Source organism: Camelus bactrianus, chromosome 3 (genome assembly GCF_048773025.1).
Source record: "Camelus bactrianus isolate YW-2024 breed Bactrian camel chromosome 3, ASM4877302v1, whole genome shotgun sequence".
NCBI classification, from domain to species: domain Eukaryota; kingdom Metazoa; phylum Chordata; class Mammalia; order Artiodactyla; family Camelidae; genus Camelus; species Camelus bactrianus.
The window spans coordinates 139919371-139942624 of NC_133541.1; the positions used below are offsets into that span (position 1 = coordinate 139919371).

Consider the following 23254-nt stretch of genomic DNA (forward strand, 5'->3'; position numbering starts at 1 on the left):
AACTACACTACTCAGGGGACCCCAGGGAGTTGAAAGAGTTGAGTTTGGATTCCTGATCATCTTCTAAGTTTGGAATTTTGAGATTCTTCTGCACCTGTCCTTCCTCCAGAACAGAATCTGATTCAGGCGGGATTCCAAGGACTGAGGCATGTGCCAGGCAAGAGAGCAGGCATGGCTGAATGAGAGCATCGCCAGTTCCATCAACAAAGAGGCCAGGGCACTGAGATTTCCAGTGATTTAGCATCCTGGCTGGGAGGGGTCATGTGTTCTACAGTGAGTACTGAGTATCCTGCACCGCCCTCGAGGACCTGCAGGGGGCGCGCGAAGCCAACGTGTCTTAGGTGGCAGTGCGCATACGCAGTTCGCGTCAGCAACTAGCGTCTTCTCTGGGGGCGGAGCTTGTTTTCCTCAGGACTGAGAGGGCGGCGACAGGGAGGCTCCGGGACAGCGCTGCCTGCGTGTCCGCGGGAGAAGGACGCTCCCCGCCCGCTGTCTGAAGATACGCCGGTTTCCCACGGCCTGAGCCCGCTTCCTGCCGGGGTGTGTGTGGACCTGACCGAGCTGGGGCCCCGGCCGGCTGGGCAGGAGGGGACGGGTGCGCTGGCGGGCCCACTTCGTCTATTCTCCTCGCCCGCAGGGAGCGGGTGAGTGTCCGCGCCCCTGGTCCTCACCGCCCGGGTCCCCCTCCCCCGTGTGATCGGAGGTGTGTACACAAAGGGTCAGGAGCGGGGACGCGGGTGTAATGGGAAAGGGGCTGAGAAAGTACTGAAAGGGTTAAAGAGAAGTGTGTAAAATCACATTATGTTAATTTTTATATTTTAAGTGTGTCAAAGTCGGAGTTTATCATGCTTTTACTTTCTTGTCTTTAAAGGAATGCAATCATTTATTTTATACTTAAAATATGTTTCTCAGCTTACCTCGTTTTCAAGTCAAAATACTGCCACGGTTGACATTTTCTCATAATATAGTGACAATCTTAAACATGTGTGAATATAAACTCATTGAAAAAATCTTGCAGCATTCCATGCTGAGTAGTCTTGTTAAAAATAATATCCGGGCCATTACTAAATCATTACAAAAATATAAATTTTTTTGAATCACTTTTAGAACTTCCACAAACAGTGGTACTTTTAAAACACCAACCACTGCATAGTGCTTAAGACCATTTAAGATGAAACATATTCAAACCTAAAACTTTAGAATACTCAAAAGGCAGGATGTCTGCTTTTTCATTGCAAATACATGTTTTCTTCATAAGTGCAAAATACGACAGTATTCAGCTAAATATTGTATATATTTATTCAAAAGGTGAAATTAGAATATAATCTCCTTATTTTTTATTTTAAGGCTATTTCCCATAAAAATTGGTATTTTTATCTGTAGGATCTTAATTGTCCATTCATGTTTTTTCTTTTGGTTTATTTTCTTTAACAGAGTACATTCTTGTGTCTTTTTAGAGTTTTTAATTCTGCTAACTTATTCCCAGAGACATTCTGAAACTGATAGTAAATAATGGGAGAGGCCTTATAGTAACTGTGCATCTTTTATGTCAGCACAGTGCGCTTGCTGATATGATTTTACATTACATTATAATATAATTATTTTATTTGATTTACATATATACTAATACATATTTTATATATGTACACACATATATGAATATCTACTAAATGCCATTAATTTGCATGGGGTGATAGCTGATAACATGTGATCTTTCTGACCACTGGCTATTCTTATGTGTGTCTAACGTACTTCTTAGAACAGATGCTAGAATATCACACCTCTCATTATACAGTATATTAAAGGTTATATTTTATTTTACTTACTTTTAAACACTTTTTATTAGGTAATAGTCATTTTACAATGTTATGACAAATTCCACTGTAGAGCAAAATTTTTCAGTTATACATGAACGTACATATATTCATTGTCACATTTTTTTTTTTTTTTTGCTGTGAGTTACCACAAGATCTTGCATATATTTAAGATTCCACACATGAGTGATCTCATATGGTATTCCTCTTTCTGTTCTGCTCAACCTAGAATAACATTCTCCAGGAGCATCCATGTCTCTGCAAATGGCATTATGTTGTCAGTTTTTGTGGCTGAATAGTATCCCATCATATAAATATCCCACGTCTTTATCCAGTCATCTGTTGAAGGACATTTTAGGCTGTTTCCATGTCTTAGCTGTTGTAAACAGTGTAGAGAAATCAGCTGAAAATCTTATGGGGGTTCCCTTGTAACTCACTCTTTGTTTTCCTCTTGCTTCCTTTAGGATCATTTCTTTATCCTTGACTCTGGTTAACTTGATTAGGATGTGCCTTGGTGTGGGTCTGTTTGGGTTCTCCCTGTTTGGGACCCTCTAAACCTCATGTGCTTGGATATGATTCCTTCTTTATGTTTGGGAAGTTTTCAGTCATGAGTCCTTCCCACACCTTTTCAATCCCATTTGTTCTTTTTCCCCTTCTGGAACTCCTATTATGCATAGATTGGCACACTTTATATTACCCCATACGTCCCGTATATTGTTTTCATTGTTTTTTATTTGTTTTTCTCTCAGCTGTTCTGATTGGGTGCTTTCTGTTGTCCTGTCTTCTAGATCACATATTTGTTCTTCTGTATTTTCTAGTCTGCTTTGCACAGCCTTTAGGTCAGCTCCCATCTCAGCCAATGAGTTTACTAATTCTACATGGTTCTTCTTTATAGTTTCTATTTCATTTTTGACATATTTTATATCCCTAAACCCTATTTCTTTTAGTTCTTTCAGTACTTTGATCACTCTTTTTTTGAAACCTTGTTCTAGTAGGCCATCAATGTCTTTTTCCTTGATCATGCTTTCAGGGGGTTTCTCTTGATCTTTTAATTGGGAGTGGTTACTCTGCTTCTTCACATTGCTCATATCTCTCTGGCACCGTGGCTTAAGGAGTATCAGTTACGTACTTAACCTGGAGATGGTGTGCCCTTAATGATTTAATCAAGAGGTCTTTGTGTCTTCACCCTGCTTCGCGAACTCAGCTTGCTGTTTCATAGGCCTTCTGTTGGTGCCCTCATCTGTGCTGCTCTCAGTGGCTGTTGGCTAGCAGATTGTGCCCCCTCCTAACACTAGGTCAGGAGCTGAGCTCTTACCCAGTGGGCGGGCAGGTCACTCCCCCTCCTGATGCCACAGTCAGATGCTGTGCTCAGGGGGAGGCAGGTGGGCAGATCACACCCTATCCCAGCACCGTGGTCCGGTGCTGTGTTCCTTCCAGGAAGGTGGGTGGCTGCCCATCTGCCCTCTCCTGGTGCTGGTCGCTCCACTGCTCTGTGCAGCTGCCTGCTCTGCCTCGAGTAGGCGGTCTGTAGGTGGGCACGGGGAAGACTGCAGAACAGCCCCACCTACTCTCTGTGCCAAGTCTGAGCTCCTTGTTTCTCTTGGCAGCACAAGTTCTCTGAGGTGTCAGGGTAGAAAGATCCTCTCTGCCTCAGGCTATAAACAAGTCTCAGTCCTGCCTAGGAGGTTGTGGAGCCCCCACGTGCAGATAAAGGCCTCAGCCCTGCCCCCGCCCAGGCACTATGCACAGGAGGAGATGGTAGCTGTGGCTGAGCACTGCCTCTCTTCTTGCGAGATGTGCCAGTAATGGCACAGGTCTGAGGAGACAAAGGCTACAGCAACCCTCCCCCCAGGGCACATGCCTGTTTACAGTTTTGTTTACCTTCTGAGTTAAAATTTACCTGACAATGAGATGTATAAATTAGGCTTTTGAGGTTCATCCTTGTATCAGTAGTTGATTCTTATTTATTGTTGAATAGTATTCCATTGTTTGAATATACTATCATTTGTTTTATCCATCCTCCTACTAATAAATACTTAGGCTTTGGATATCTTTTTTTGCAAGCAAACATTTTTTTAAAAAATGCAAATATAATATACATGCTTAAATGTGAACACATCTTAAGTATACAGCTCAGTGATTTTTCACAAAGTAAACACATCTAAGTAACCTTCATCCAGTCAAGAAACAGGACATTGCTGTTCCACTTTGGGTTTCTTCCCAGATACTACGGCACCCCTTTGATGGATTAACCATCCTAAATTCAGCCACCATGGATTGGTTATTTTGCTTTTGAAATTTTTGGTCCCGTACTTTCCACTCAACATTATGTAAGATTCATCCACTAGTGTTTTCTGTTAACTAGTATATTTATTTTTATTGCTTTAAAGTATACAACTTGTATGCATGTACCACCACTTATGGTCATGTATTGCTGACAAGTGTTTGGGTCATTTTCTATTTGGGGGTATAACAAATAGTGATTATGAGAATTTTCTGCATGTCTTTTGGTGCTCAGATGTAGAAGTTTCTGAAGGGCACACACATGGGTTACCCTTGGTAATAGGGTGTGTGTGTGTACATATATATACACACACATATACATATATAACTTTCATTCAAAAATCCTTTTCCCAAAGTATTTGTAAGAATTTATATTCCCACTGGCCATGTGTAAGAGTCCCCATTGCTTGTTGCACTCAATAATGCTTCATATCACTTAACAACTAACTATTCTAGTGGATGTCTAATGGTGTTCCAAGTGTGGGTTTAGTACGTATTTCCATTATTACTAAAGAGGTCAGCCTCTTTTCATAGCTTATTTGGATTTTTGTGTGTGAGTGTGTGTGTGTGTGAAGCACCTGTTCAATTTTTTTGCACATTTTAATATAGAGGTTCTGCCTTTTTCTCCACTGGTTTTTGTTCTTTATATGCCCTAGATACAAGTCTTTTGTTGGATAAAGGTATAGCAAATATATTTTCCCACCGTGTGGCTTATCTTTTCACTTTCTTAATGGTATCTCTTGATAAAAATAATTCTTAATTTTACTGAAGTCCAACTTAAAACTCTTCTTTTATGTTTAGTGCTGTGTCCTGTTTAAGAACTCTTTGCCACTTCAAAGTCATTAAAATATCTCCTACACTATTTTCTAGATGCTTTGTTTTGGTGGGGGATTAGGTTATTTATTTTAATGGAGGTACTGGGAGTTGAACCCAAGACCTTATGCATGCTAAGCACACATTCCACCTGAGCTTTACCCTCCCCCAGATGCTTTGCTTTATGTTTCAAATTTATTAGATTTATAATCTACCTAAAATTACTGTTCATGTATGGTATAGGGTTTAATTCAATACTGTTCCATTGGTCTATATATCTAACTTTAGGTAGTTATCACATAGACTTAATATTGTTTTATAATAAGTCCTTTAACATTGTTCTTTAATATCATCTTGGCTATTGTTGGCCCTTCACGCTTCTCTATGTATTTAGAATCAGCTTGTCAAGTTCTACAAAAAAACAGTAACAACAATTAACTTTTGGGGATTTTGATGTGCACATATAAATATTTGAATCAGTTGAAGGGGAACTGACATCTTTAAAATGTTGAGCCCTCCAATCCATAAATTTGGATTATCTCCCCTATACTTATTTTTATCACTGCTGTAACAAATTATCACAAATTTTGCAGCTTAAAGCAACACAAACTTATTAATTTATTGTTCTGTAGGTCAAGTCAGGAACAGGTATCACTTGGCTAAAAATCAAGATGTCATCAGTTTTATGCCCTTCTGTAGGTCAAAGGAAGAATATATTTCCTTGTCTTTTTCAGCTTCTAGAGTCCACCCACACTTCTTTACCTATGGCCCTTCCTCTATCTTCAAATCTAAAAGCTTTACAGCTTTCTAATCCTTCTTCCAAAGTCATATCTTTCTGACCAGAGCTGGGAAAATATTCAATTTTTAAGGACTCTTGTTGTTAGACTAGGCCCATGTAGATAATCCAGGCAAATCTCCCTGTCTCAGAGTTCTTAACCTGATACATCTGCAAAATCCCCTTTGCCATGTAAAATAATATATTCACAGATTTCAGGATTACAGCATGGATATAGGTAGGGGTCAGTGTGGTGCAATATTCTGTTTATCAAACTGTTTAACATTTGACACTTTCTGACAAACGTACAAGATAGAAGATCCTGATCATGTTTAGAATGCTTCCTCTGCAAAATATTGGGCACTGAGTTTATTTGAAAGGACTGAAAACAATATTACCACAGGAATGGTTTCCTAATTCTACTGACATTTACTTACTTTATAGTTAAATACCCAAAATGGTCAGCCAGGAGTGGGATCTTGGCAAATAAAGTAAAAGTATTATTCAAGCATTTATCACTGAATTTACTAGCTAATTCTATTTTAGAAACAGACAGAAAATAAAACAATTTAGAGTAAGTCTGCTTACTTATATATTAAGTGAACATAAAGTTTTAAAAGCATGTCTGAATATGGGATAAAGAGAGCATCATGAAATGTAATGTTAATATTTAGTACCTGCAAATCTGAAACTCCCAATTTATAAACAAGTTCATGCTGTATAGCACAGGGAACTATATCCAATACTGTTTTGTAGTAACTTATGGTGAAAAAGAGTATGAAAATGAATAAATGTATGTTCATGTATGACTAAAGCATTGTGCTGTACACCAGAAATTGACACAACAGTGTAAACTGACTACATATATATATATATTTGAAAGGACTATATATACCAAGAAAAAAATTAGATTGATAACCAACAAAAAATCTGTCAGGAATATAATGCTAGAAACACTGAGACACAAAAGAAAATCTCAGGCATACATCTGTTTATAGAGTCATAGAAAAAATAGTGCCTATGCAAGTCCCTGATAAGCATGAGAAAATAGGAAAGGCGATATAAAAGTTCAAAATGCTTTGCTGTGTAAGAGCTGCAAGACGACACAGACACAAAATTAAGTGGTCAAAATGTTTATATAATTAATGATAACAAAGTAATTGAGGACATCATTTTAAATGAGATAAAAATAGCTGCTCAATTTTCATATTACTAAGCAAGTCATTTCTGTTTGCAGTAGGTTCATATTATTTTTATATGTATTTGTATTTTATAAAGACATCAACTTAGATCCTGGCTGATAACTGACAGTGGAGCAACTGATTGATATAAATGGGTATCATAGGCTTATCAGATTTCATATGCTTTAAATATACATTAGTTATTAGCTGTCAGGAAGAGTTCAATTTTCATTTATTCTAACATAGTTGTGTCACAGGCAGGTTACTCTGTATTTACAATGGAGGATCATGATAGATATAAAGATATCAAGCCTTATTGATCTTCATAGGGTTGCTTTTATAAGAAAAGGAGAATAAAATAGGAAAAATCAAAAATACTACTTTTTTAATAGTGTTCTAACAGTTTTATCTTGATTTTTATTTTTTTACTGAGTTATAGTCCGTTTACAATGTTGTGTCAATTTCTGGTGTACAGCACAATTTTTCAGTCCTTTATGAATATACGTATATTTGTTTTCATATTTTTTCACCATGAGCTACTAAAAAATCTTGAATATATTTCCCTGTGCTATACAGTATAAACTTGTTTATCTATTCTATATATACTGTCAGTATTTACAAATCTTGAACTTCCAGTCTGTCCCTACTCACACACCTCCCCCCTGTAAAATACTATTAAATCAACATATATTTATGAAGAACTATGAAAAATGGGAAACTATAAGTTGTTTCTTTAAATTGGAGCAAAGAGAACTCCTTTAACTGGGAAAAGAGTTAAAATCTGGCAAGTTTTATGATTTCATGTTCACCCCTGACAGCTTTTCTTTCCTCATTTCTCCTTCAATCTTTCTTGGGCTTTCTAAAGAATTAAATTAAAAAAAAGAAAAAAAAAGTAAATTAAGAAACAGCTTTGCATCTAAAATAACCTCCTAACTGGAAAGATTGTATACTTTGTGAAAAATTTACAGCTACCGACTTATGATCTATGTCTCTGTCCACACTGCCTTACTTGTTAGGAAGGGTCTTAAAAAAAAAAAGTAAAGAAAAATAGCAAATTATTATGGCTTTTACATTTTAAATTCTTTTCTATGAGTTTACAATCTGCTCTATCATGAGTTATTAAGATAAACATTATCAGCTATACTCTACTTTCCTATCATGCACATTGTGACTCTGAGAAGCTCACACACTCTAACTTAACATCTGCAGGTGGTGTACAGGTTAATGCAGTTCTTTTGACAATATATGGTTTTGTAGTCTAGTTGTCTAACTACTACATAATGGAAAATATGTAGAACTACTGGTACCACTGCCCTCGGTCTCTGTCATTTACCTTAAACATACCTGGAAAAGTAGATTCAAAAACTCATTGGCAAGAACATTTTTCACTCTCCAGATCTGATATTCTTCGAGTTAAGATGGCCACTCTGAAAGAGAAACAATGTTTAAGATTATTTTAAATCTTCATTTTCTTATATTATTTGAATAAAATCTGTTTTATTAAACTTGCAATGGTCATTTGTCTGAAAGAAAACTAATGATTTAATGTAGATGCTATGTGTTCATCTAAAAGTAGGCCAGCAAAAATAAGTTCAAAAGTAACCAAACTCTGAAGTAGTGAGTCATAACGTGGGCAATTTATCACCAAAAATCTTCCTCGAGTAAGACCTGGGAAATAACTCACAGTATCTTCTGGTTCAAGGGGAAGTTTACTAACAGAACCAACAAAAGGTTCTGGGTAGAGAAAAAGGATTATTTACTAACTTTGAAAGAATTCTTCCAAACTCTCTGGATTATGCCGTTTGACCCTAACAATTTTCTAAGATCTTCTTTAAAACATCTGGCAATATTATTAGACTTCTTAAGAGATTTAAAAGAACTAAATATATATAATAAATGAGTATCTATATTAACATTTCCTCAAAATAAAATTTAACATTACTTTCAAAAGTTGAATAAAGCAGTATTTTTTTGGGGGGGAGTCAGAGTGTACCAAAAATTACATTTATATACAGTAGACAATATTACTTGGGAGGCAAAAATATAACCAAATGCTTCTTACTTCATGTTTTGAACAATCACCTTAACAATCCTAGATGAATAATAATGTTCTTAGCTTTTATTACTTAATTATATTTTTATTATCTAATGATTTATTATTTAATGATACTTAATAATATTTACTATTAATGATATTCATGTATTCATTCAATATATAATAACATTTATTATAAGAAAAGATTTTAAAGCACTGTGATGGTAATTATTGGCTTTCAGGATGCAACTTCCATTAAAGTATATTAATACCAATGTAATGGTACAAAATAATGGGTAATATTGTCACAGTCTATTCACCAGTGAATATGGGTAATAGGTTTGGTTGAAAGGTCCAAATTGTATTCTAAATTTTTACCATTTCATTATTATGGTTACACGGAGATGAAGCAGCTAAATGATCTTTTTTTTTAATGTTCAAAAGTACAGCCATAAGAAGAAACTCGGTCTTACATAAAAATAGACAGCAATGATAACATCCATACTTATCAAACACCCAGAAAAAAGGCGATGGAAATTGTATCTCTACATAAGGTATTTCCTAAAAGAAACTTTCCTATGTTTCTGTTTTCATATATACCAAATAGAAATGGCTACCTTAGTTTTGGGCAGAAAAGTAAATGAAGACGGTTATCTGAATTGCCAAACAAAGATCAAGCCCTGAAAAATTAATTTCTATTATTTATTTCTATTGAGTGTCAGTTAATAAGACTATGATGATTTCTTCTGGATTTGTGATTGAAAAAAAAATGTTACTTATTTTTCTATGCCTGTATAAGACCACTATGGTCTACACCCTACAATCTGCTACTTGGTACATGTCAGCATTTGAATAGAAAGAGTCAAATTAACTCATATGTGTCTCACATATATGGATTATCTTCAGTTTCACAGGAATACATAGACATTAAGGCAAACCTATTATAATATCTTTAATAAATGTTGTGAAAATGAAAAAAAATTCAAGGCTTTATTCTTTGTAAAGTACATGCTTGTTTCTGTTATTATACACTAATTCTGGCTGCTATTAAAGAACTTAGTACAGACCTTCACCAATATTATTGAAAAAAAATTTTTTTTAAACTATATACACCACTCAGATTGAGATAAAAAATAATTTCCATCATCCCAGATATCCTATGGTCCTTCCCAGTTAAATCACCCATCTCCAAAATCACTATTGTAACACATTAACATTAGTTCTGTCTCTGTTCTAGAACTTCATATAAATTGAATTGTACAATGTGTTCTTTTATTCTGTGGCTTCTTTTGCTCAATATAAGTTTTGTCTTACCATAATGTATTAAAATGGGTGAAGTAAAGATTATAAACTACAGATGGCAAGGGCTGTCTCTACTTAATTTTTATAAAATGCCTAGCTTATAAAATATAATGTTTTTATGTAAATAACACTTAATGGAGTTGTTTAAAAGTGGAATGGGCTTTCGTTAGGGACAACTTGGAGGTATTGTAACGACAGGTCCAAATAAGCATTTAGCAGGGATGATGTAGAAGAGATTCAAGTATGTATACGTAAGGTATGTATAGCAATTCAGAATATAATGTATTTTTAGAAAAGAATAAATTAGTCTCTGCTAGACTCACCTTTGTGGTATCATGCGCATTCTATGTGTCTTCTACAATGTTGGATACATCCATGTGTAATTCCTTTAAAACCAGAAACCCAAATCAGTAGTTAGGAAGGAGAAGGTATCATTATTATAAGCCAGTAGCTGAAGTATAAAGTATTTTGGGTCAACTTTTTTTTTTTTAATTACAGAAATATATTGCTTGATTACCTTAAAGATTATGACAATTTTCCAGTGGTTTCATTTTTTTTTTACATAATACATTCAGTTTATTAAATTTTCTAAGGCAAATTCTCTTCCCAATTTTGCATCTTTGGCTATGAATATTTTGAGTAGCATAATATAGAACCTGGAAGTAGTAAGAAATCTTTTTCTCAACCTCTTTTAAAAAATTCTTCACTCTATGTTCCTGTTGGAAGTTTACATGCAAGAAGATGTATACAATCAGACTTTACCAGGGTATCATCGGTGCAGTTGTCCTTCCAGACCTCTAAATGTGCAACCACGTGTCTCTCAGTTCAACCCTAGAAAGAACTCCGTCACCGTCAACATCAAATACCTTGAAGCAAACTAAAGAAAAGAAACTCTTATGGAGGGAAATTACTTTCATATTCTGAAGTATAATACATTTTATTACAAGCTGCCCTAGTAAAATTACTTAGTTCCTCAAACAACTACATTCTGGATTAAGTTCTTACTTGGAGGACACTGTGTCCTTAAAGTCCTTTGAACTTGTAGGCATTCCTGTACACTTCACAAGTCTCTCTCCTTATATCATTAGCCAGCTTAGAGAACTCTATCATTCACCTAAATCTAAAGTTAAATTTCTTGCAAACTGAAAAAGGGCCAAGTTACTATACAATATCTCACAGGTTTTGAGAAGGTAATTCAAGCTTTTAAATTAATTTCTAATATTTAAAACTGATCACTTCACAGTTGATTCTTACAATGTGGAAAATATTCCATCTACATTAAGAATCAACAAAAAGCTGGTACAATAAGCCCCCTGTATCCATTGGTTCTGCATTCACAGGTCTAAAGAGTAGATCAAAAAAATATATATATATAAAATATATATATATATATATATAACTTTCCCAGAAAGTTCTCAAAAGCAAAACTTGAATTTGCTATACACTGACAACTATTTACATATCATTTACATTTTATTTACAAACAATTACATTGTATTAGGTATTACAAGTAACCTAGAGATGATTTAAAGTATACAGGACGATGTGCATAGGTTATATGCAAATACTGTGCCATTTTACACAAGGAATTGAGCATCCATGGATTTGGTATCTGAGGGGGTCTCAGAACCAATCCTCAGCAGATAATGAGAGATGACTGTATAAAGATTTTGCCTCTCCAATGTAATTAATGTGCACCGTATATTTTTGCCTAAGAACAATTTCAAATCTTCAATGAAGTTTATATACAACAAGCTAAAAATCCGAAATATCAGCACTTTGCTAATTAACATCAATATCAGCAAAATTGCTAGTTAGTCTAGTTGGTTAACTTCCACTAGTCCACTGGCAAAACATAAACTTAAAAAAATTTAAGACAATAATTAAAGTCAATTGAGAAACAAAGACTTCACCCTCTTTAATATCAGAACTTTAATGTGAACAAATAATCTATAACAAAGCCAGGTTAGAGTAATGGTATACTATCAGGGAAGATAAAAGAAATCTAAATTCTTAAGATTAAATAATTATCTACTTCACACACCTGTGTAACAATTATGCTATTAAATTAACTGAGTGCATCACAGTACAACATTACCAAAGAATATTGAACTATTAAGTATCATACACAAAATATGCAGTATTTGTGAAGCTGTATTTTAGAAAGATGCAGCGATAATGACCCTAGTGAATATATAAGAATTAAGTTCCAATTAAATGTAAACTGCTGCATTTTCCTAAGCAAATATGGTTAAGATTTATTAATGTAATATGCTTATAAATTAAGCTACAATATTTTAGCTAGGTTTAAAAGATAAATTCAGTATTTAATAAAATTGTTTTATCATAAATATAATTTTGCTAATAAAATATCAATATACACAGTAATAGAAAGTAAGTTGGAATTCAAGTTAAGCAAGATATATTTTCTATATAGGCTACTAGAAAATATTTTCTATATGCTTAACATTTTCAAACACATCATGAATGTTGTAGTTCATTTATCATGAATTGTACATTCATCTGGAAAATCAACCATTATTAATAACAAAGATCTTAAATTACTCCACAGTAAAAAGAACAGATGATTGAACCTTTACACTGACCTCAGTAAAACCTCAGCAAGAGACTGCTATTTGCCAAAAGGATGAAAATTCAAGCTTTAATCAGATGATTTTTTACATGAATGGATGCTAATTTTTTTCTCTGTATAGCTTCCAAATTTTGTGATATTTAACACACTTACATTTCTGTCTTTCAGCCAGAGGTCCTCTGCAACAAGCTGATAACCCACAGGATATCTCCTTAAAATCTATGTGGCTGTCATGATTTTCACCAAAAGCATTAAATAAACCTGTAAAATAGGAACACAGAATAAATCACAGCCAACAAACTTCCTGTTAATAATGACACGCTTATGAAAGGAGGCATGACTCGCATAAACTAACTTAGTTTTTAAAAGTTATCAGTAGTTTCCACTGTCTTAGGAAGTTTTTTCTTTTCCCCTGGCATAATTATAAACAAAATTTAACTTCCTAGAAGAAAATACTATCATTTAATGTTTGGTTTTGTCTGCCTACCTGTCTCTATCTTTTATTAATTCCAAAAGTCAAAAGTGATTGTAGAATGTAAAAAATAAAAATATATTTCAAAAATTTAACTGGAAAAAAGCCAGAGACCACAATTATCCTAATTTGGAAAGACTAAGGAGAGAAAGGAAAAAAGAAGAAGGAAAGTTGAACTCTATCAGAGATATACTGTGTTGTTATTAACAAGCTTCATAGAGCTCCTTCATGAAGCAAAGAAAACACACTATATTATAAGAGAAAGAAATTCTGTACTGCAGTCTTCATTGTACCACTTAATCTGTATAAATAAATATATTAAATTTCAGAAATAAAGGGCAATTTATAATCTAATCCTGTGGATTTTAAACTTTTCATAAAAAACAAATGGAATCATTTTGTTTTCAAATGAAATGATTTCTCAATCTCTAATTCTAAAAAGGTAAAAACATAACTGCTCTGCTGAAGTGGAAGCCCTGTCTGTTTTAGCTCCCCTAACAAATATTTCTAAAACACACTAGAAACCTGAAGAATACAGACTATTTCAAGAATCTAATTCTGTGTCCTCAAAGAGCAGAAAATTGAAGCTAAGAAGTAGTTAAATGACTTGCTAAAAGAAATTTTTTTAAAAAGGTCTGAATCAGAAGCAGAACCCAAGCTTTCACATTTCAAATACAGTTTTTGTGATTATCACCCACAACTACTCCTTGTAAACCCCAATATATATATATATATATATATATATATATATATATATATATATATATATATAGTAGTGAAAAGTTTAGAGCTAAGTGGGGACCTTAGAGATGGTCTAGTCCATTGGTTTCTTAATTTTTTAAATTTGGGGGAAGGATACAGCAGTGGAACCTTCTATATAAAAGATACACAATACACACTCCTCATCTGAGGAAGAGGTGGGGTCATGTGTGGAAGCTAGAGCTTTGCCTATTCAGTGTCCACCACCCTGACCCTGCACCAGATGCTGAGGCACCGCACTGGAGCACAGTTTCATAATGATTGTCTTGGTCAAACTGATTTTATATATGAGAATATTCAGGTGCAGAAAGGTAAACCAACATACACAAGGCTCCAAAGGTGGAACAAGGCTCACGTGTTTAGCAAAGAACATTTGTAGAAAATAGAAGGATTCCCAACTTCAGTCAGGGATGGACGAATTGGTGGTGAAGCCAATGGGCCAAATGTCTCTAAATCAAATCATCCAGTTCGGGATTGAGCCCTCAGCAACCAATAGCATTTCTCCAGATGAATGATGTCTGATTCTTGCACTAACAATCAAATCAAACAAGATTATAAAATCTCACTCTTCTCTTCTGGACAATTAATTAGTTCATCCTGATAATGTAACTACTAAAGATACATTTTAATTTCCCAGTTAAACTGTTAAAAAAACTACCTAAAACAAAAACTCTGAAAGACAGATATATTGTATCTAAAGTGGCATGAAAATTAAATTCAAATTAACATAAAAGAGGCTTTAAAATGGGAAAAAAATTTGCAATTTCCCATTAAGCAAGCTGTTTAATTCCATCATGTAAAATAATAAACTAAGATATTTATTTTTTGCTTCCCACACTTTTATCTGTATTCACTTTGGTGATTTTAATCTCTATCTTGGATTTGAAAATTCTTGATCATAGTCTACCCTGGCTACACTGGTAACACACTAATAGCAGAAACTATGTTTGATTTATCCTGTCACTATTGTAACCACTTACACATTTAATACTTATTAAATAAATGTACAAATGGGATAGACCTAAGCTTCTCCTTCTTGGCCCTAAAATTCTTACTACCCCTCCTATAAATGCAGAAGCCTCCTCTGTAGGACAGAGTGTAAATGTATCTCCTGAGAAGGATTCCCCAACAAGGGCTGTCTTTACAGCGTGCTTTTAGATAAGATGTTTCTATGGGACATTTCAATAAAAGGATGAAGGACCTAAGCTTCCCAGTATGGTGGGAGTTGTGATGGGCATGGGAGGATGCTCACTTGGGAGGATGAGATGTTAAAGACACTAACAGTGAAAAGGACAGGGCAAGATGAAAGGCGATTGGGATACAGGACCACAGAGATGTGACATCTACTTCCCACTGTCATCTAAGTGATACCTACTTGAAAGAAACATTTCTACAGTTAAATTCTATAATGGGGGGTTATTTAAATGAAGCACACATATTCTCAATGAGTAGATCACATAATTTTTACAGATTCAGAGTGCATTAGCATTTTCAGAGTACTTTTTACATCAATAACTAGTATTTATAAATTCCTGTGTGCTAAATAAGTGTGTGAAATTTTTTCCATTTTGCTTTTAGACTTACTACAGCTTAACCTATTCACTGCACTGATACAGAGTAATTTTTCTAATGAATAAAAATGATAATGTACAAACTTGTTAAAGATTCTTTAATTTCTCCATCACCAGATTTATGAACATTTAGGCCTATGTGTCAGGCCCCGTTTCTTACCAGCTTTTTCACCAACACCTTACATTTAGGTTATATTGCATTACCCAGAGGTCGGGAAATGTTCTTTCACACATCCACGTCTTTATTAGGTCCTGTGTCCTCTGAGGAGAAACCTTCTCCCCACTTTCACATCCTTCCATTTTACAGCCTAACCACTAATCCTTCTGTGAACACCTTCTAATGCTTTCCAACCTCACCAGCTACCCCAGGGTCTTAGTTTCTCTCTTCCGCAACTGTCATCCACTGTATATAGTATCCAATATTCAAGTGAAGTATGAGTCCTCATTTACAGGTCTGTGGCCTCTCTAGATTACAAAGTATTTGGATTCAGTAACCTTGTCCTTTTATCGCTGTTGCTGCTAGAATTCATTTCATAGGACCTGATACATAGTAACCACACAATAAATACTTGCTGAATGAAGGAATGAATGAATGAATGAATAGCCAAAGCAATCTTCACAGCCAAGGCTTCCCCATCCCAGCTCAGTATTGTTTCTGTTATATCAAAGAGACTCTGCCTCATGAAACAATAGACCCTGCATATTTTAACAAATGTATACAATTATTAGGAACTATTATTAGAACAGAGACTAGCACTACTGTTCTCATAGTTATGTCACATAAGTAGTGTATTAAAGCTCGTTCTGATTTATTATTTATACAAATCAGCTATGTCTGTCACCAGTTTAAATATTAGTAATTTAGAAAACAAAAGTTATTGATTTATCTACTCATCAGAAAACATTATGACAGATCTATTTACATACCTCTTTTGTCAGTTTATATACCAACTGGAAAAGAAGGGGTGTACAGTCAACTCTGAGAGTATAATTGCCTGCAAAATAAATAAGAGAGTATTTTAATACCTCCAAATGGACTTCATACCTGTATTTAATTCTAACTTTATTTTCTAATTATAAACAAGATATAACAGATTTCAATATGAAGGCATCATTCCTGGAGAATTAAAAGTAGGGTGGACCCTACAGATTATCATATTCAGTGAAGTATGTCAGACAGAAAGGCAAATATCAAATTATATCACTTATATGTGGAATGTAAACAAACAAAAAAATGATACAAATGAACTTATTTACAAGCCAGAAATAGACTCACGATATAGAAAAGAAACTATGGTTACCCAAGGGGAAATGGGGAAGGGAAGAGATATGTTAGAGTTCAGGAATAAGATATACACTATTATATATGAAACAGATAAACAAGGACCTACTGTATAGCACAGGGAATTATATTCAGTATCTTATAATAACCTATGATGGAAAAGAATCTAAAAACAATGTATATGTATATGTATATGTATATGTATATGTATATGTATATAACTGAGTAACTTTGCTGTACACCTGAAACTAATATTACACATCAAATGTACTTCAGTAAAAACAAATAAATAAAATTTTAGAATAGATAGGTAGGTAGATAAATAGACAGACAGACAGACAGTCTGGCTAAAACTAAAACACAAGGTGGAAATAACTCTTCAGGAGCCAGAGAGGCTGCAGCACACACTCGGGATAGGAGACTGCAGAGGCGGACTCTGCTGCTAAGGCCGCAGCTCCTGCAGTAACAGGGTCATTGCTCATTACGGCAGCAGTACCTAGGGGTCTTTGGCAAAGGAAGTGGTAAGGCCATAGTGTTCATGTTTTTATTCATTCATTCAATTCAATATCAAGACTTTAGACTAGAGCGTGTCAGTAACTAACATGTGTCCTGTGACACTTACCTAGAAATAACCATAATATGATGAAAGCCTACAGATGCACATGTCACATGTCAGGGTCAAAAGGAAGTCTGTAGTGGGTGATTATTTCAGAGTTGTTCCAATACATACAGGAACTATTTCTGTATGAAATATTTTAGCCCAACTTTTAAAAATAGCTCCACAGGAAGAATGTCAAAAGTACTAAAGTTTTAAGTAGTAATCCAAGATAGGCCAATGGTAAATATACTAAAGGAATTAGGATCAATACCTTAGTTATGAATCATATTGATTCATTTGAATCATAATAATGTTCTCTCTGGTAAAATGGAGAAATGGAGGTATTATTGAGGCATCTCATAGAAAGAGGATAATCCTAGTTTATGAGTTGGAGTTGATAGAATTAAATACTGGTATACTATTTAATGACAATCTGAAATAAAATTTACCTTCTGTGTATGAGTCTGCATTGATATATGCAACCTCTCTCTCCTGGAGTGTTTTCACATTCTCCTGTAGTTGAAGCAAAGCAGTCACTTAACTCACAGCATTTACAATTGTGGATATACAAGCAAAACAAACAAATTAATTCAGTAAAAGAGTGGTTTGCAGATACCATTATAAATCAAATGCCTATGCCTTTGACCATCATTTTAAGAAAATGCTATTAACTGCTTGATAATATTAATGCAATTAAAACAAGAAAGAAAAATATTAGTGATGCTGTAGCCACTTTTCATAGCAACAGCAGGGAGACCCAGAGGAAAACTGCCCCTGATCCCCTGCACCATAATATGAAGGGGGAAGGCTCGGAGATGCTCAGCCTCACCCTGGATCTACTGGAAGAGAACTGCTTAAAGTAAGGCTTGGAAATCTGTATTTTTAAAAGGTGTCCCTGGCAATCCTTAAAGACATTAAAGTAAGAGATCCCTTGACGTTGGGGATCCAAGTAACTTTACCATATTAAAAGTGAGGAAGCTGGAAATTTGATTTATCAAGAATTTTTTGAAAGAGAAGATATTGATGAAAAAGAAAAAGAAAGGAGGGGAGGATAGAGAAAAAACTAGAGGGAGAGAAGAGTGGCTATTAGGACAAAGACAAGACATTTCTCTCTCACACATACATGCACACATGCACACACATTCTAGAAAAATACAGCAGAAGAAGACTAATGCCATCACACACATGGGAATATGCAGAGAGAACTCTTTTCTTCTCTCTATTTCTCTCTCTCTCTCTATCTTGCTACCTTATAAGAGCAGTTACAGTAAAAACATTTAAAGCTGTGAGTAGTCATCCCACAAATGAGAATTCTCACCTCTGCACTTGGCCACACGGGATAGATGACAGCTGATTCTGCTGCAGAATTTCCATTATGACAGAGCTACAGTAGAAATAAAAGATTCCTTAACTATATGTAAAGATAAATGTGCTGCTGAACATGATCAAGAAGCTAGTGGAAAATGGGAAACAATATTCAAATTGTCTTTTAACTCACATGAATTTAAATTAATGAAAGGCATATTATCTTGTATCTTGGATTTATTTTATCTGTATTTTAAGCTGCTTAAATTATAGAAAGACACATGTATTTCTATATACATGTATTCACAAGAAATTACATATTTCTAAAAGTAAATGACCTTAATGAATAAGATCTGATTCATCTAAATACGTGTATTATGAAATGCATGTTCATAACACCAACATAATAATAAGACTTTGCAATATAAATGGAATCAAATGTGATACAAGTAACTGTGATTTTATTCCCATACTTATTTGATTCATATTATTATTTTAAAGTATGCGGAAATGAGTCAGAAGGAAAGCATTTTAAAAACCAGACACAACGATAAGAAAGATATGACATTCTTCAAATCAATTCTATAAAATTGGGACTCATAAATGATGAACAAAACAGAGGATAGTCACAGGAAAGTGCTTTTTGGTGCACCTGCTTTAAAAAAAACACACAAGCCGACCATGAACATGTAAGAACTTAGAGTTACTGGACAGAGAGCCTAAGGGAAGAAGATGAAAGAAGGGGGTCTATGAAAGACACTTTAAAATAAAGCATTAAGAGCCAGTGACAAATGAAAATTAATCATAATTGAATTAAAAATAAATCCTTGAAATTTTAGAGTAATACAATTAACAAAATCATTGTATTATACTTCCCAACCAGGCACTTTTGTAAATGGTAAAATATACCTATGGTTACAATTTAGTACGGAATCCATAAAGGAGAGACTATAATCAGAGTATAGTCATCTTAAAAGAGCATGTTGTTTTCCTAGATAGAAGAAATCCAAGGAAACTGTAAAAACTTGAAAATTAATGCCAAGGATCTATATCAGATTTTCAATAAGCTAATTCACTTGTCAGAAGCAGCTTCCTAGGTTTGACTATTTTCTGAGCTTACAGATTTTACTTACTTATCACAAAACAAATACAAATAGAAACTAAAATATTTTAAAAATAATGAAAAACTTGGTTTGTACTTAGTAATTAAGAGGTTGTTCTGTTTTACCAAACTGATGTAAAAGCAAAAGCAAACTCTATTTCTTAAATTTTCTTGAGTATTTATCCAAATTAAAACAATATCAGGTAATGGAACACATCTGTGATTACCCTGAGATACATGTTGACCAAGAAGATACGTTTTCTGTCTTAGTTACCTCAGCCCATTTGTGGAACCCAGAAGTCCAAATTTTTCTGCATCCCAGCTGGCAAAAATGGTAGTTCTTCTCGGTCTCCAGCCTGTAATCATTGTTAACATACATGGTTAGGTACACCTGCCTAAAAACAAAGGAAAATTCACTCAAGTCACTTTCTGTCATCACTTGCCAAGGAAACATTTTTTACCTCTACTAATCAGTTTTCCAAAATTCTGGACAACTTCTTATAAATCAGCAGTTCCACTGGTTAGGTCAGTACCTCCAAATACCCAGAAGTCCTGATGATCTCCCAGAATAACACACCTGTTTGGAAAGGAAGGCATTCAAAAGAATGACAACTTAGAATGTATTATAAAGAGCAGTAATTTATGTTTTTAAATTAAACTTCTTCCTGCTTGAGTTTCCTCCATAGAAAACCATCAAGGTAGTGTCTCCTTTTAGAATTTACCTTTTTTCCCCACATTTAATTATATCACATCAACCAGGAGAAAAATATTAAGAGTTGATTAAAATTTATCTTCTCTTACTCCTGTAATCTTTGTAAAAACAAAATGTTTTAAGACATTTTAAAAAATTCACCAACTCACCAAGTTTCACAGATCCTCAGGTAGTTCTGATTAAATCGTAAATGCTTGTGATTTTCTTGATGTTATGAACATGCATTTTAACCTTCCTAGAATTTCACAAAGGGAACAAATTACTTCACATAGAGCATTATGTCTAACAGGTTCCTTCCAATGTTTTATTCTAAGTCTCAGAAGTACAGAAAACTGTTTAATAGGATGATAAATTCCCATATGCCAACCATCTAAATTCAATCATTGTTAATACTGTTGAACTATTTGCAAGCGAGTTGCGCAAATCATGACAGTTCTCTCCTATGTAATTAAGAATGCACCTTACGGTGAGATTAAAAAAAAAAAATCAGTATTTTATATTTTTCCTCCCTCATAGCTCTATTGTTGGTATTTATTTAAACTTCAAAATCATTATTCAACATGAAAAAGAAACTTGTTCTTAGCAATTTAAAAAAAAAATTGTGTATTTGTCCATTTAGAGCTCAAATCAATTAAAGGATATAAGCCCCAGGTGCTTTTATTGATATTTTGACCAGGGAAAATTTCTGTTTCTGACTTTTCTCTTAAACTGTTACTGAAGCTAAATGCTCTGTTTTCCTTGTGTCTGTATGTGTCTGTTTATAAATCACATTTGTCATTGTGTACCTCTAGCAGGTATTAATACATGAGATAATAAAGTCTATGTTAAAGGAACTCAGTTCTAATTGAGTTAAATAAACACTTTTTAAAAAATTCTTATAAAATAAAACTGAACTTCTAATATCTTAAGAGTTTTGAAATTTTAAAACAAGCTTCTTACAGAACTTATAAAATACTTGCAGAATCCAAATTCACATTGCTAAGGCAAATCATTAACCAACAAGGCTCATTTAACCATTTTAGTTTAATAAAAAGAGCTATCTCCTCTCTGATTCATCAGTGTGAAGTTTCCCTTTCCCTCTACATTTCAAGCCAGTCAAACTAAAGTTCTGATCATGCCATGCTGTTCCCCAACCCTGCACAAGCTGTCCTCTGCAGCTGGCGTTTACTGCCTGTCTTGATTCTGTGGAAATCTTAGTTTGTGTAAAATTAAGCTCAATGAGCACACGGTCCGTGGTCATGCCTCCTTAACACCAGTGCTGTCCGGGGTTAGTAACAGTAACGACTATGCTGGTAAGCGCACGGGGCCATGTAGCAGTTAAGCATTCACCACTGTGACCATCTAACCCACCACCACAGAAGTGACCGGTGAACTTCCCTCCTTTCCCCCTTCTCTCCTACTCCTTCCCTTAAATTAACCTAGGGTTTTGCATGCATAGCGTTTTGACAGTTATCTGAAACACTGTTTTAAACCCTCAGTTGAAAAGGGAAGATAAAATGTTACACCTGGCCCGGACGAGGAGAGGGGTGGGAGTGGCCCAGAGGAAGCTGAACAGGACCCGCGGCCTCGGATCACAACACAGCCCCGTTCCTTCCCGAGGTTCGCAGCCGGGAAAGCAGAGGCCTGGGGACCGGACCGCCTCGGGGCCTTTGGGGGAGGCCGAGGGAGGGACGGAGACCCGCGCAGGGCTGGGGAGGGGCCCGCAGGGACTCACCGTCTGTGCAGCGGCTCCTGGCCCACGGCTGGGTGGGCGTCGGTGGCGGTTGAGGCTGCGGTGCCGGCTGAGGGCGCTGGGCGGGCGGCGGCGGCGGCGACGGTTGAGGCTGCGTTGCCAGCTGAGGGGGCTGAGGCGGCGGCGGCGGGCGCGGAAAGGACTTGAGGGACTCGAAGGCCTTCGCCAGCTTTTCCAGGGTCGCCATGGCGGCCTCCCGCCCCGCGGGGTCAGCCCCCGGTGTCGCCGTGCCGACCGGCGGCTCTGGTCAGCAGCGGTGGCAGTGAACGGGGCTCGGGGCCGCCAGCAGTTGCGGACCCCAAGCGCGCGGCCATCTTGGAGCCGTCCGGATATCCCCCGCGGCCCTGCGTCTTGCCACGCTCCGCCGGTGGGGCGGGGCCTGGCCGCAGGATTGACAGCCGGAGGCAGCGGCCTCCGCCAATGGCTGCCGCGCCCTCCCCTTGGGCTCAAAGAGCCGCCACAGCTGCTGGAACCACTGCGTTCTTCCCGGCGAGGGGTGAGGGGTACTGCACGGAGATCGGGAGGGCGGTTCGGGGGCGGGGTTGCGTGGCACGGCGAGGACGGTGGGGAGGGCGGGGTGACTTGTGATTGAGGGTCTCTCTTGGCGACGGGCGTCCCCGGACGACGCCTAGCAGGTGGCAGTGAGGCGGGGCAGTGGGCTGGGAGCCCGAGACCCCCACGGGGTGCTTGCCCACCCCGCGGCGCGGGCGGAGGGCCGGCTCGCCGGACAGCCTGCTGTAATAAGCTGACTGTTATATATTTGGCCTTACCCTTGTTAGTTGCCTCAAATCACTCCTTGTTCACCTTCATGATCATTACCATAGATACACTTCTTACAATCCTCGTACTTACTATGTTCCCTCATGCTACAGGGCCATACACATGCTATTCTCACTCTTAGAAATAACCTTTTGCACATCAATCC

General features: G+C 36.2%; 1 protein-coding gene across 4 annotated transcripts; it reads right to left on the minus strand.

Annotated features, from left to right (window-relative positions):
* Positions 1-1787: 1787 nt before the first annotated feature.
* On the minus strand, positions 1788-22749 carry LOC141577167 (putative N-acetylated-alpha-linked acidic dipeptidase). 4 transcript variants are annotated; one of them, XR_012505828.1, is made up of 12 exons: positions 22312-22703; positions 20747-20832; positions 20347-20462; positions 20160-20241; positions 18797-18862; positions 17928-17991; positions 16526-16593; positions 14383-14557; positions 12950-13057; positions 10966-11080; positions 10527-10589; positions 1788-8293 (listed from the first exon to the last, which is right to left on the minus strand). XR_012505828.1 is itself a non-coding variant. In XM_074361307.1 (12 exons), the coding sequence occupies exons 1-2, from the start codon at positions 22514-22516 to the stop codon at positions 20777-20779; spliced, it is 261 nt and encodes an 86-aa protein (XP_074217408.1). In that variant the 5' UTR covers positions 22517-22713; the 3' UTR covers positions 1788-8293; positions 10527-10589; positions 10966-11080; positions 12950-13057; positions 14353-14557; positions 16526-16593; positions 17928-17991; positions 18797-18862; positions 20160-20241; positions 20347-20462; positions 20747-20776. The 4 variants fall into 4 exon arrangements, 3 of the variants coding, with proteins under 3 accessions (XP_074217408.1, XP_074217409.1, XP_074217410.1); XM_074361307.1 differs by having other exon boundaries at positions 14353-14557; positions 22312-22713; XM_074361308.1 differs by having other exon boundaries at positions 14353-14557; positions 20113-20241; positions 22312-22710.
* Between the last annotated feature and the right edge of the window lie 505 nt (positions 22750-23254).